The sequence below is a fragment of the Poeciliopsis prolifica genome, unplaced genomic scaffold (assembly GCF_027474105.1).
Source record: "Poeciliopsis prolifica strain line A6 unplaced genomic scaffold, Auburn_PproV2 SCAFFOLD007, whole genome shotgun sequence".
NCBI lineage: Eukaryota > Metazoa > Chordata > Actinopteri > Cyprinodontiformes > Poeciliidae > Poeciliopsis > Poeciliopsis prolifica.
In genome coordinates, this window is record NW_026562382.1 from 2,622,339 (window position 1) to 2,637,869 (window position 15,531).

The 15,531-nt window shown below is 42.5% G+C and overlaps 1 protein-coding gene across 4 annotated transcripts in view; it reads left to right on the plus strand.

Annotated features, from left to right (window-relative positions):
- sema5ba (sema domain, seven thrombospondin repeats (type 1 and type 1-like), transmembrane domain (TM) and short cytoplasmic domain, (semaphorin) 5Ba) overlaps nucleotides 1-15,531 on the plus strand; it is a 190,348-nt gene that overhangs the window by 106,364 nt on the left and 68,453 nt on the right. For all 4 annotated transcript variants that reach the window (XM_055031592.1, XM_055031593.1, XM_055031594.1 and 1 more), the window contains exons 6-8: nucleotides 10,730-10,792; nucleotides 11,518-11,616; nucleotides 11,717-11,930. In XM_055031592.1, coding sequence (XP_054887567.1) covers nucleotides 10,730-10,792; nucleotides 11,518-11,616; nucleotides 11,717-11,930 — 376 coding nt within the window. The remainder of the gene's footprint in view (nucleotides 1-10,729; nucleotides 10,793-11,517; nucleotides 11,617-11,716; nucleotides 11,931-15,531) is intronic.

Genomic DNA, 15,531 nt, shown 5'->3' on the forward strand with positions numbered 1-15,531 from the left:
AAAGGTAATGACAGAACTCCGAGAAGCAGCAACAACTTCCTCTCTGTGGCGGCTCACGAAAGCATTTTGCTTTTCTGATTTTAATGAAAATGCTGTATGACAGCTTAAGGTTGTTCTGCTGCTACTGCCAAAAAACAAAAGGTCCCACAACGACTCACACATTTTCGTTCTTTCCCCCCTTTGTGTGACGCGGTTTAAATGTTTTCTCTGCATGAATTCAACAGAAACGTAGCCTGTCCTAAAAACATTTCCCCATCAGATATGCTTTGGGTATCAAACTGTACATTTACACTTTTACTATCTAACTTGATAATCAATCAATCAGTCAATCTTGATTTAGATTGCCTGTCCCGACAGGCACGTAACCAGTGCTTTGAGCAAGCGAAAGTCAGCAGCGAAAACATCGAAGATAGCAGACGTTATTGTCACGATCTGTCAGAATTTAAGCTGAGAATTTTGTCATTTTTATGAATAATTTAAAAAATAAGCCAAAGCTAAGAATTAGGATAAACAAAGAATAATACAGGTTTAAGTTTCCTGCCCCGAGATCTGCAAAAATGGTAAATTTTTGCATTTCAAAATTAACCAGTTTTGCAGATAATCAGGTATCAAATCAAGTCGTAAAGTCAAAGTTTTGTTTTTCCATTTAAAAAAAAAATTGCACATATTTGTCCGGTTTAGACTTTAACGTCTTTCATCTTCTGGTTAACAACCGTCAGCCTCCAAAAACAAAACTACTTTAGTTTTGACAACATCCGATGAATAAACTACATAATATTAGGAAATCGGTTTGCGATATTTGATATTTTCTGTAATCTTTATCATCTGAGTTAAACTGCAGGATGACTCCATTTTAGTTTCTATGCCAGTGTCTTTGTGTCCGCAGAAATCCTTCCAGCTAGAGCAGCGGTGTCAAAATCATTTTGGTTCTGGGCCAAATCCTGAATGCTCTCAAAGGGCCGGTTGTGACAGAATGTATTGATAAAACCTGATCACAAACTGTCAAAAATATCAATGAACTCCTAAAATTAAATAACATTATTGCACATCTTTCCAGCTGCACGATGCAGAATCTCTGTCTGCACTTATGAAGATTCTCTTATCTTAGCATGCAGTGTAATTGAAGTGATTGAAGACAGTCTCTTCTCTTTCTGGATGAATTAAGGTTATATTTATTTTTGACCACTGTGGGACAGTCGCCCACCGTGTTATGGAGTATTAATCTTCATATGGTTGTGTTCGCTCACTGACAGACTTAGTGACTTGACACAATGATGCTCTGTGACATTTAAACCCTTTGTCAAACCAAATATACACACACTATTTAAAGTAACATATTTAAAAAGCAACTCTTCACAGATTAGACAAGACGTGATATTTCCTAAAATACACTTCCATAATCTGCAAATATCTCGTTGCCAGTTTTTTGCGGCAAGAAAACTGCAAAATGAGAGTGAAAGCAGCTTTTGACCGCTCGTTGTTGATTTTTTTATATATTTTTTGCCTTCTGTGTTTCTTCAGCTCCCTCCAGCTGATCCAAAGAGTCAACAGGTCAACCGCTACTGCTTGCTCCTATTTACAGGAGGTGCCTTGTCCAAACTCCCTCCTCAGCAGAGATGATGGAGAATGTCCCAGCTCACCAAAAGAGGAAATAAATCCATCTGTTATTGTGGGTGTCTTTGTTGGACTTGGACGTTCCTCTGGGACAGAGCGCGCTGACGTCTGCTGAAGGCTGAGGACGCCGACCTTTTCTCACGCCGGCGATATTACACTAAAGCGAGCTTTGTTGGATACGCATATCTGTGATTTTTTTTTTTCCCCCGCCTTTGCTATGAGCAAAGCTCCAGGACGGCTTTAGGTGGAAAGTCGAAAATCAAAATGAAAAGGGAGGCCAGGGGGCAGACATTAAGCTGACCTGCTGTGATATTGCTTCCCTTGTTTAGCATCAAGGCTCTGTCTTGCCCCGAGTCTGATGAGTCATGGCTGATTTCATTCACATCCTTCATTAGTTTCCGTGCTGCAGTCGGGCCGCAGATTTAATTATTGATGCAGCCTTTGTCAGAACAGAGGGATAATAAGAGAGTGAGCTGCAGAGCTGCGGGTGCGAGAGCCACTCGTCACTCTGTAATGTGTCACAGCTTGGCCAAGCAGCTGGGAAGGAATAACTTTTATTTGCATGTGCAGAAGTAACATCTTTAAAAGAGGAATTATAAGTTGTACATTGTTTATTTTTTTAAATTATTATTAAAATAGCGAAAACCACAAGTCTTTTGCCTACATATCTCTGCATGCTTCTCACATCTATTGAAGTATTTCACCATCCTCAGAATTGATGGGTAGCTCTTGCACATTCATTTTTAAGTGTTGAATTTCTTCCTGGACTTGGACTGGGCCATTCAATCATTCAATATGCGTTTATCTGAAGCATTGCTACAGCTGTGTCTGTACTGGGAGTCATTGTTCCGATGGAGAGTGAACCTCAAGTCTTTTGTAACCTCCAGAAATAACCTGGAGTTGTACGACGGGGACGGTGTTTTGGGGATGATCTGCTGTGCCAGTTTTCTGCCACAGTCGTTTTCATGTAGGGTTCAGTAGATGTAACTATCATAACTTTGCTTTTAGTTGTGGATCGATTAGACCTCCATAAGATCTTCAACGTGTCGGACGTTGTTTCATAACATTTTCTCTGGATCCCTCAAAGCCTGAATGTAGCTCAGCTTATCTAAGACACCTCTTAGATAATACAGTTTATTTTAAATACCTTCTTACTGTAAACACTTAATTGATACTAATAATAAGTCTTTTGAAGTCTTCTTCACTCAGTCTTGCCATGACCGTGGTCATGCAGTGGTTTAGTGGTTCTGATGGTGGATTTAGAGACTGTAGTTTTTTTTTTATTCTTTCTTCCTTGCAGTGAAAGAGAAACATTTCTTACCATCCTCCAGCTGGATCTACTAAAACAAATTTGCGTATTACATATTTGTCTCCATGGCGGTTTTGAAGCTCAATGTTAGTTTGGATCAATGCGAGACATTCAGCAGATTTCACGACCGAACGTCTTTTGGCCACAGTTAATCTCACCTCCTGCTGCCAGCTGTTTGCAGGTCTCTGCACCTGAATGTGCTGCTTAACGACATGAACAAAAAAAAAAAGAAAAAGGCAGAAAGTCGCACGTGGTCCAGGTTTTTTTTGTGAATATTGCTGCCTTTTCCTCCACGTCGGCGGCAGTGAGTGAATGAACATCATGCGCCGTTGGACATGTTGGACTGAGAGTGAAACACAAAGAGTGTGGGTGTGATCAGTGTGTGGAGACAATGAGAAAAAACGGTTTAAAGTCATATTTCATTCAAGCAACGGTTTCTGGAAACTCAACGCCGTTTGTCTTTTGTTGTGTTTTTAACCAATGGAGTTTGAATCTATAAACCTGGAAGCTGTGCAGCTGCCATGTTTTAGCTGTTGCACCTTCAGTTTTTATTTATTAATTCATTCATCCCTTTTATGTTGTCCAATGAAGATGATGAACGAAATCCAACCGTCCACCTCATCTGTTGGGCTGTCAGGTAATGGTGTGGAAACAGACTTGCATAAACTCACTGCCCTGACAAAGCCTGAAAAACCATTCCTTTAATTTGAGTTTATTTATTCAGGAGGGAAACAAGACGCTGCCAATACTCGTGGATCCTAATTAGTTGTCACGCGTGACGTTAGCGGCGCGTCGGCAGGAGGCGATCCTTATCAAGGCAAGCGTCGTACGTTAGGAGCCAGCCAGGTTTGCGTCGTGCCGCTGCTAGCAGCGGATTCCTCACTTCATTAGCGTCTCCAGCTCTCCATCATTTGTCCCCTTTTTCTCTCTCCACGTCTCATAAAAATAGAATTCATTTCCGAGCCCAGAGACCATCTTTCCGCCGTAAAAGTGATGAATCCTCAATCGTGGTGCTAATTGTGTTATGTGCTATTTTATTTGGCCATAAAATCCTTTTTTTCTTTTTTTTTTTAAATTTTCTGGTTCCCCCCCCTGTCCCACACATCCTGCCTCCTTTAGGGAAAGTTGCCAGAGGGCAGGATATTTTTACCATGTCTAACGAGAGGTGAAATGGGGAGAAACGGGGTGTCAAGTTTGGGTTTGGCGCAGGGAACTGATGGCGGGGGTTGCAGATTGACTTTGGCCTTGCTAAATGATGAAAATGAACCCCAGCTTGCGCTCTGAAACGATGAAGCCTCTCTGGCCTGAGGTTGAAAATAAAACGTCGAAGTAATTCATTTGAGCGGGTAGATCTTGAATTACGATATTTGTTATGTAGGATACATTTGTAGACTTTTGAGTTATTCCTCAAACATTGGAGGTCAGCGGTGAAAAAGGACATCTAGATATTGGGAAAAATATTTAAACCTTTGACATATTAACACATTTTCCACATGTTTTGACTTTCAGAGGAGCTTGAAAGAAAAGTGGAGGAAATCGATACCAAGATTTCTCGCTTTACTGGAAAAGCACACCTCCACAGCGCCATGCTGCCACTGCCGTGTCTCACATCATTGTGTTCGATCCACGGTTTGATTTTGTCACTACACAGCAATTTGCAAGATTGTCAGTTTTACTCTCATCTCATCAGAGCGCCTGATGGTGGAAAACTGAAGGTGGCGTCTGTTTCTTTAAATTAAATTACTTAATTTCCAGGCACAAAGTAGTCCATAATCACTCAAAAAGAGGACAAACACACCCATCATAAAGCAAAGTTAAAATGCTTATAAAACCTCGAGGTGCATCTTGTGTCGCTACATGTTCCAGCTGACAGACGTCTGACTTTTAAGTAGTTGTACGCATCAAAACTGTGCATAAATTTGTACGTGAACGAGGCGTGAAAAGACAGGACGTCGCTCATGACTAACATTTGACTTGCAGATGTCGTCTCAGCAGCCCGAGCGCTGCTTCCTGATTGGGTACTTGCAGCTTCTTCATTATTCTTCAGTGCTGCTTCACTGTAAGCTGTGGCGTACAGGAGAAGTGCAGCAGGCTTGAGAAAGGGACACGTCAGCATCATGTTAACATGTTAAATTTATGTGTCACTGCCAAAATATCAGCTTGCACCAACACAAAGATCACTTCTTCCTAATATGACCTAAATATTTCACCTGACTCTCCACGTCCAGAACTTGATATCCCTGACTTTTCTGCTTTACTCCTTAATTTTTGTGAAGCTGTCTTTTTTTTTTTGTGCAAATGTTATCTAACAACAGATTAAGTCACAAACATTTGATGACTCGGGACAGTAAAATATTGCCTTCCTAAGCTACAGTGGATTTTATTTTGAAAGTTCCCCTTACAGTTATGCTGCTTTTCGTCGGTCCGTCTCGTCAAACCCAGAGGAGTTGCATTGAATTATATGGCTCAACGTGACGTAACGTGAAAATATTTAGAAACCGCAGAAATGCTGATGCGTGGTTATGCTTCATGTGCAACTAAAGACCAAAAAATAAGGGACTGTTGAAAAAGAAAACCCTTACAGTCACTCTTATGTCTTATTCAAATGTCATCTCATGGGATGACTTCAGAGATCCTTAAGACACTCAGGTCCCATTGTTTAATGTTTTTAACTCAATAAAATGCTGCTATCAATTCACACGGTGGCAAATTAAACGAATAAAAGACGATGCATTGTGTAATTTCCCTTCTAATACCCTTAATAAGAAACTGACAGGAGCTGTTCAGAAAATAAATATCCTGCTGAGTATGCATTTCAGGTTGTTTCCAACCAAAGCGTTTTAAACACTTATCTGCATGTTATCTGGACATCTAATTGACATCAATGCAAATGAAGGGGTTCTACTCACAGGCTCCCTCTGATTCATGTATTCGTTGTACTGAACATGCATCGATCTATTGTTCGTCTCCAATTACTTCATGTAATTAAATCTGACTGTGTGCGGTGTGTTCAGTGAACGTGGCCCTTTATGTAGTGGAAGGAAAACATGCAGGATGCAGGATCACACACAAGCAGACCGCTGTTAGTTCAACAACAAAGCATGCTGGTCAACAAGCGACCCGAAGGCAGGCGACAGAAACAAACCAGAGTGAAGAAAAACAGGAAAACAGATGAAAATCTTCACTGACTTGCCAGGGGGATCAGATACATAGAGGTTTGTTTGTTTGTTTGTTTTTCTGAATAATCCCCCAAATTTTTTTTTGCTCTTCTTATGTGTGATTATTAAAACTAAATTATTCCTACCCCTCAAACTTCTGGCACAGTTCTCAAAACTCCAGCATGTTTTATTTCGTTTTTGTGTCACGGACCAAACATGTGGCGCTCCATTTCCGCTCCTCCATTTAATATTTCATACGACAGTCATGGGCTCCTCTTCTTCTGGGGAGTGAGACTCCAGCAGCTTTTCACACCCAGACGCCTAAATTATTAGCCGCTCTGAAAATTAGCCGAAGCTCCAGAACGTATCTGAGGACTTAGACACCAAAGCAACTCTCTCTGTTTGTTGTGCCTGCGCTAATTTTTAATTTTTTTTCTAATTTGCACCTTCCTAAAAAGGTGAACTGAAATCTGACCTGCAAAAAGTTCAGATTTCAGTTCACTTGCCTTGTTTATCCTGTATCAGTATCAAAAGTGTTTCTTTCCCAAGTCGCTAGTGCTTGTTTGTGCCATTTTTAGCCGCAGCGTGCTATGCTGTATCAGCGTTTCTGATTAAATTTGTCTTGTGCAATTCATTGGAAAATTGCTCATTTGGACTCTATGGTAAAAAAAAAAAAAAAAAAAAAAGCATTGTGACTTCCTTCCCCTTATTTCTTTTTCTTATTTAAGCTGTTTATAATTGATAACATATGAAGAGATTTGTCTTTGAGACCTGATTTTGAAATCAACACAATGCAAATTTATGCAGAGCCGATCTGCTGCCTGCCTGCTTCACAAATGACAGAAAATAAACGAGAGCTCCGACAAAAACAGACTCCAGAGCCTCGCTTCGATCCATTCAGCTGGCGGCCGGCGGGCCATTCACGTTTTCTGGAGCGGGAGGGAAGGAATTCGAGGCAGAGCTTGGTACTCTCCCAGCCTGTGTGTGTGTGTGTGTGCGTGTGCGTGTGCGTGTGTGTGTGTGTGTGTGTGTGTGTGTGAGAGAGAAGAGAGAGAGTGTGTGGCTTTGTTCCAAAGCGATGTGAAGAAAGAAGAAATGAATTAAGAGAGGAGGGGAAGGGAAGGAGGGCGGCGGTTTTTTGGTGAAGGTCAGCAGGTTAAGCCGACGGGGATTCTTGTAGATGGGGCCCCGCAGAAAGAGATGGTAACACTCCAAGCTGTGAATCACCGAAAAGGCATCCGTCTGTGTGTGTGTGTGTGTGTGTGTGTGTGTGTGTGTTTACGATGACGTCATTCCATTAGTCCCCTTGGCTGACAGGCGCTGACAGACGGAGGTTGTGGAGGAGCAGTGTTTTCATTTCAGCCGGCAGATTGATGCACTGCAGCGGAGAAGGAGGAGAAGGAGGAGAGGAGGGGGGCAGAGCCGCGCTCTGATTGGCAGGTGCCACGCTGTTCGCTGAGCACTGGGTGGGAACTGGATCAGATGCTGTTGACGGTCGGCGTGCTGTTCAGAAGCTGCAGTGACGTGAACGGGACATGGAGCTCCCGCACGCCCGGTCAGACACTGGTGCCGTTTCTTCCCGTCAACAAGAGTCCATCGTGTCGCGCCGTCGCTTTCCTCCTCCACTCAACCTTCAGGGGTTAATTGAAGGGACCCGCAGTAGGCGACGAGGAGATGAGTTTTAACCGTCAACATGGGTCAGAGCCCACCGTTTTAATGGCTGCAGGAGCCGGACGTAGCTTCACCACACTAATGGATTTGTCTCAGACGCACCTCTGCATTCTTAACAATGTTTTTGGAGAATGACACGTGATGCAGGCCTTCAGATGACACACACCGCTCACACTAGCTGAGACACTGACAACGTCTGAGCGAATGGTGATACTTGGTGATACTTGCACATGCGTGCCGCCTTTCATAAAAGAAAGTTGTTGGGTTTTTTTAAATTGGAAGCTAGGATAAAAAGTCAGCCATGTTTTTCGATTTACCTGAAGCTCACAGTAAATAGTTCAGCAAACATCTGGTGACTTTCACTGCAGGTGTCCAACTCAGTTTGGTTTTGGGTCAAATCAAGATCATGAGTTCCATTAAAGGGCCGGTGGTGCCAGAACATATTGATAAAACCTGATCACTAACTGGTGAAATATCAATGAATTCTTAAAATTAAATATTATTGAACATCTCTTCAGTCCCTCCAGGATTTCATGATACTTTTTGCAATTTATTTATTATTTTTTTGTAAGAAAATTCAAAGTGTTAGTGGTAATAATTTGGAAATATTTGCGGTATTTGCGCTTATTTATGACGGTAAATGCAACTTTTTATTACTCACTGGACTATAATCTAATTTTAATCTAGATTTCTGACTGAAATCAGATCCAAACTCCCAATTATGCATTGGTGCAAAAAATACTGCAGGGATTTGTTGCATTTTTATCAATTTCCACGATAATTCTCAAGACAGTTCAGGGAACATTTGCTATAATTCACAGTAAACAGATAAAAACTGCTTTTCTTATAGAAAACATTTAAGCACACTTAATGTTTAGTCTAGACTCTGGAGGGCCACGTAAAAAGCTACAGTGTGCCAGGTTTGGCCCCCGGGCCTCGAGTTTTGACACCTGTGCTCTAGAGCAAACCTTTGAAGTAAACTCGGCTGAATAAAATAATTGTTTCTGAAGAAAGGCAAAGAAATCCAAAGATACGGCAAACATTCGTTTTGAAATGTAATATTAGTGTTAGTGTTGGTCTCTATGTTTCGAATTGGAAGCACAAAAACGTTCCCAGAAGTTCCTGCTTGCTAATGGATCTTTAGCCGGTCTCTAAAAGCATCAGGAATTGCATTTAAAATATGAAATTACAATCCTTACCACAAAATGTCAATGAGAATATGCTTTATACCAAGACGGCCGGATATTCCCAGGTCATGGACATATTCGTCCAGCTCATTAGTTTGGAATCTGCGCTATTGAGTTTGGTATTTTTCCTCATTGGCAACAATTTATGCAGATGCTAATCGCCTTGAATTTAATCATGTCCCCGGCTGCAAGGAGGGTTGATGAATTCCTCGGACTGTGATACAAAAGAGACCAATGTGAGCTGTTTATGTGCTCCGCAAATTAAAATCTGAACTTTTCATGCCCAGAAGAAGATTTTGTTCCATTCAAAGGTACATTTAAAGTTTAAGCAGACTTTCACAAAGCAGAGACTCTGACAATCTGGCTGGACAGTTAGGCTGTTCTGCTGAGCTTTAATTAAAACTGAAGAAAGAGAATAAGAGTGATATAACTGCAAGACACTGGAGGGGAAAAAAAAAAGTTAAATACCTCAAAGCTGCACACACAGAATGTGTTAAGAGGTTCATTTATTTGTGTTTTTATTGAAAAGCATTTATTCTGTGCTTGAAGTTGACCCGTCACTGCCAGGCGTCATTAACTTTGAAAATTGTCTTTGACTATTTGAGAGAGTTATCTGCTTAGGTAAGACGTATAGGGAGGATGAGTTTTGTCGGCAAGCCGGGTAACGACGTGTGAAAATCCTCAAAATGCACACGTTTTATTTTTATGGCATAATCTCACACAGAAAAATGTAGGAAAATGCAACTTTTAATTTGAGAGGAGACAGGAGCTCATGCCATATCGCCACAACATAGTGACAATTTCAACAAATATTTAAACGGCATATTTTATTTTTGCACAAGTCACTCACCCCATCTTTAGTGATTAGTGGATTCTACATTTGACTCTGAGGTCCAGTTCTGGACCGTGTTTGTCTTGGCACCGCATGAACAGGGTGGATGGAGAGGTGAAGCAAACTTTTGCAGAAATGAAACAAAGTGTGTCATGTTGGGCTGACCAAGTCTCCAAAACAACCTTTAATACTCACCTGAATGCTAACTGGCTACTTAGCAACAAATGCCAGTAAAAAGCTGCATGTTGAAATGTGAACAAGTGGAGTTGCTAAGCTATGCCAGCACTTGGGTTAAATTACACCAAGATTTAGTGCTGGACTCATAATTGTGATACAAACGGCGAGATGATAATCATCATAATAATAATAGTCGATAAAGCTGCACTTTAAAAGTTTAAAGTGTCCGGGCGAAATGAGGCCAGCGACACACACACACAACGTGGGCCCTATGGCTCCTGCACATCAGTGTGTTTGCATCAGTGTGTTTGCACTGCATCTGCCGCCGCCCGCATCCCTAATTCAGCCCAGCACCCACTGTAACGATCAACAGGGAAATAATTGGCTCGTCGAGGCTGACGGTGGAAGAGGGCAGAGGAGGTGAGTGCTGCGAACTTTTTCCAGAAAGAGCAGAAGAAAAGGGGCGAAGAAGAAGGAAGCCATTTTCATGCGAAAGCCGTCCTCAGCCCTTCAGCTGCCTGGTTGCGCGCCTCGCCCTCGCGCCTCAAACGGGCCCTTTGCTGGCAAGCCAATGGCAACGTGTCCACAATAAACAAACAGCACGGAGGTTGGAGTCCTTTCAAGGCGTCGTCTTCAGCCTTCCCGAGGCGCTGGGCGAAAGTTGGCCGTTGCGTAACTTTCCGAAGCGCCTCGGGGAAGTCCGCGCGCCGCTTCTCGGTCCACGCGTGCCGCTTCTCGGCCTCTTTGTCACCTCTTTGTCAATCTTGTGTTTGTTTCCTAGGCGACGGAGTGGGCACCGGATGAGGAAACCAGGAAGTCGTGTCAGAGCAAAGGCAAAACAGAGGTAACCTCAATCACGGCCCCAATTACAGCGCTCCGTGTCAGCGCCATTTTTCGATATCTGCTGCCTCGGTGCTTGTTAGTCTCTCGGGAGGTTCCTTGGCAGAGAAGCGCCATTTCAACACCTTCAATCAAAAGTTGTTTTTCTCCACTTTACAGGAGAGAGAACTCAGACGGGAAGGGGAGGGAAATGTCTGAAAAAGCGCCGCGGGGACATGTTGGGACACTTAGAAAGGACGTCCTTTGTAAAACGCCTGAGAGCAGCTGCTGAGTTCAGTTGCTCCCTTCGCATTGTTTTCTAGGAACTGATTGCAAAATCATAGGCATCTCCCACTGAGCCCGTAAGGTGAAGATTAAAACCAGATGCACAAAACTATTTTCTTTGCTCAATTACCTCACTTCTCTGCAGAGCAAGGCCTATAAATCAATGCCTCACTTTTGTTGGAAAAGAATTGGATTCTTTGTGCCGAAAAACATGCAGTTGACTTTCAGTCTTTGTCGATGCCACAAATAATCACCCAATTTCTTCCGAACTAGCATCCATATTTCTCAACAATGGACCCGATGCACAAGCTGCAAACGCCACGTTCCAATTTTGCACCAGGAAACTCGCTCCATTGTTCTCCTTAGCAACACGTCCAATAGCGTTGAGCGAACCGATACAGATTTCACCGGCTGTTACCTTTTGTAGACGTTCGTTTTCATCTCTCTCTTTTTTCTTTTTCTCAGATGGAATGCCAGAATTACATCAGAGTCCTGCTGGTGAACAAGACAGAGGTCATGACCTGCGGGACTAATGCTTTCCAGCCGCTATGCATCAGCAGAGAGGTAGGGCGAGGAAACAGCTCTGTATGAAGTCGGTGACGTCACTTCCTGCTCCCCGCTGTTCTCACTCGGCTCGCTCCTCGGTCTTGTGTTTCTCTTCCAGGTGGGCAACATCAGCAGAGTGCTGGAGCGCGTGAACGGCGTGGCGCGCTGCCCGTACGACCCTCGCCACAACTCTACGGCGGTGGTGACAGAGAGCGGGGAGCTCTACGCCGCCACCGTCATCGATTTCTCGGGTCGCGACCCCGTCATCTACAGGAGCCTGGGCGGCATGCCGCCGCTGCGCACCGCCCAGTACAACTCCAAGTGGCTCAACGGTACGAACTGCACAACACTAAGAATTCATATACCTTAAATATCAAACTGCGAAGATTTTTTGTTTTGTTTGTTTTAACGTAAGAAAACATACATGAAAAAACTTACATGAACACAAAGATTAAATAAAATACCATAAAACTAGTACAGAAAGTCACACAAATTCTTGACTATTTACTACACTTATTTTTTTTTTCTATTTAATCTAAACAACAAACTTTAATATGTTTTATTTGGGTCAGAAATGTGAAGTGACCGGAAACGGGTTCATTGTTTTTAGCATCTTCCCTCCCCCCCACTCTGACAACCCTAAATGCAAACCAGTTCAACAATGTCTCCTTATTTTGTAAAAAGAGTCTAAACAAGGTCACCCAGACCCGCAAAACACACCAGCAAGGACATCCCAATAAACTAGAATATTATTGAAAAGTTCATTTTCACTCAATTCCCTAAGTGAAAAAAAACACACAAAAAAACAGCTGCTCCGGTGGTGTTTTCTCTGTCAGTATTTCAGTGATTGTCTTTTACACCCCGAGAGAAATGTAATCTCCACAGACATATCATCTGATCGTCTCTAAAGCCTGCTGGATTCCCCCAGTAATCCGCACAAGTTGTTTCAACAAACCTCTGAAAATTCCTGCCGTTCCTTCAAACATTTTCACTGGCCTCTTCGGCGTGGCGGACGAGGCCAAGTCCGCATTTTTGCTTCCAAAACAATTGTGTCTCGTAGCGGAGGCGGACCTGTCCGGCAGCGGTGTTTGCAAAAGGATTAGAGAGACTGTTTCAGTGCAGAGCTGCATGTGGAACCCGGCTCAGGTTGGGTTCGGGACTCAGCGGGATCTATGAAATGGAAGAAACATGGAATGCTGTCTGTCCTGCAGGGGTTAGTGTCAATAATCTCTCTGCTGCTGACACTGGGTCTTGTCCTGGGACAACACGCGCCAGCAGAAATTTTTGCTCACGCATGTCCTGGATTCAGCAGAAATGTAGATGTGAGTCAGATTCCTGTCCAGTTTTCCTTCATATGTTCTGCAGTAACACAAAGATACTTGTACAGTAAGTGTGCAGGTAGATTGCCTGTTTCAAGGATTAAAACTCACATTGGTTGTTGTTCAGCAACGACACTACATTGTTAATAAAGTTGATAAAATAGATGATCATGTTAGAGCATCAGCTTGCATGAAATTGGCAGAAGTTTTTAAAAACCTCTGGCCGTTTAACCAGCTGTTTCACAGAAATCTACGAACATGGACGCTGCCGGCTGCAAAAATGTTTTCAAACTGCTCTGTTTTCGTAAAAAAAAAAACAAAACAAAAAACAAAACAAAAAAAACGAGTTAATTTAGCTACAAATATGATTGGATGCTCTTATTTGTTGGTTTATGTGAGTTTATTCGCTTTGTTTTTCACAATTCAGGACCATGGAGAGCACATTGTCAGTCAGTCATATAGTCTGATGAAAATGGATATGAAGGTTGGGGCTGATGCTGGTGCATGAAGGTTTTTGGCCTTCATAGCTTCTCTGACTCAGCGACAGGATACGCTTCACGTGGTTCAGGCAGAAAAAGAAGCCAAAGAAACGACAGCGAGTATCACATCAGCAGAGTTTAAAGACCTGAACCAGTTCTAGTGTGGTTTGGGTTGAACCACTGGAAATATATCTTCCACAGCCTGTATAGTCCGTGAACAGAGGAGGATTTAGTAGTTAATCCCTAATGCATAAGTCAGTTTAAAAAAATACTTTTTCTCACTCGAGTTTTAAACTGTGAGAGCAAATCATGACTCTTAAAACTCGTGACCCTCCTGACACAAAGCTTGGCTTTCCACTTCCTTCGCTGTCCTGTGGAAAAAGTGAAGCTTCACAGTAGATGGAGTCCAACTAAAGATGGATGACAGGCGAGGCTGTGAGTTTGTGCGCTTATCACAGAGAATGGATGGCGGCGCTGGATGCAGAAACAACAGACGATATAATTATTCTTCATCCCACAGAGAGGGTGAAATTACAGCAGGCGTCTCACCACGCAGGTGAGAGTTTGTCACTGAGTATTTAGACAGTAATCAGGCGGCGTGTGGGTAGCAGCTGCGCGCATGTGGTTTTAAAACCGCACGCATGAGCGGAAAGGGAGTGCGTGAGATGATTCGCGATGGAGGAAGATGAGTAACAAAGTAGATAACGTCCCGATCAGCGTAACCGCAGCTGGATGGGCAGACAGTTAGACTCACATGTTGGCCTCCATCCGAGCGCGCACAACCTGCTTTTCTAAACATTATATATTTTTTATTTTTTTGCTTTGGTGGCGTCTGTGAGGCGATACGGTGTTCCCGGTGGATTTCAGGGTGTGAATGAAAATCTCATTTCCAGCTCTAAGCTCTCGCTGGTTCAGGAAAACCGCAGGGGCCGGCGGGTAGAGGAGGTCTGTGGGGGGGGGTCCTAGATCTAATCTATTCCTTCCCTTATTGGATTGGTCGTCTGCCAGGTGCTGACCGACTGTTTTCTGTCGTACATCTGAATGTCACAAAGAACTTTGGGGCCTGCCGTTGAATGCAATGTACATTGTTATGTGTAACACTTGAAAAGATGCATAATTCAATTGCAGGGCCTGTAAATATGAATTTATTGAATTTAATCAAAAACCATGCATTGACAAAATAACCATTTCTTGCTACTACATTACTAAATAAACAGACATATCAGCACAAAAACAAATATGCTTTTTAACTGTTGTTCAGGTTATTCAACCTCCAGATCAGCAGAAAATGCTGATGTGAAGCTGAATTCAATTAAAAGCTGAACACAGTTCATCTTTTAATTTAAAAACAGTTCAGCTTTTAATAGTTCATGAAACTTTGAGAAAATACTTGTTGGTAAATGCGACTGTGGACACTGATGTTAGCGTTGGGGACGTCTGTCCAACATGTTTAGCATTCAGACGCTCCTTCAGTCTCGATTAGTGATGGTTATTGTGAAAACAACAGCAGTGTTTTTCAGTGACCCATCAGATTGTTTGCTTTTTTTTTTTTTCAACAAAAATCAACCCTTGTTATGTGAAGAGAAGCATTTTTTTTTTCATCCATCGTTGCTGTTGATGTCGTTTGTGTGTCAGGGTTACGGCCGTACCAGAAACGCGTAAAAGCAAAGGTTCCAGCTCTGGACGTTTGCATGTAAAAATGAAATACAGTTAATTGCGTCACAGTGTTTTTTTTTTAAACATTAAAGTCAGCGCAATAAAATAATTAACACTTTAAAACAACCATAAAAATAAAGTAAGACTTTACTGCAACAGCATTTACTAAAATGTGGGGGGATATAACTTTCCTTGTGACAAAAATTATTGCTTTTGACAAAAATCGCAATTCTTTGCTCCTCATATTTTATGTGCTGCCCACTTTAGCTTTCCGGACAGCCCCAAGTTTTCTTTTCAAATATTTGGTAAATCTACTTACAGTTTCAAGCACACAGCATGCCAAGGTGAGCCAGCATTCATCAGTCCAGACAGCATAGCTGCATATTAGACCTTCATTACCTGCTGATTGAATATTTTTTAATTAAAATTAAAGTTTGGGTTTTTCCTGAAGGCATGTAAGCGTCTGAAAGTCCTGAGGC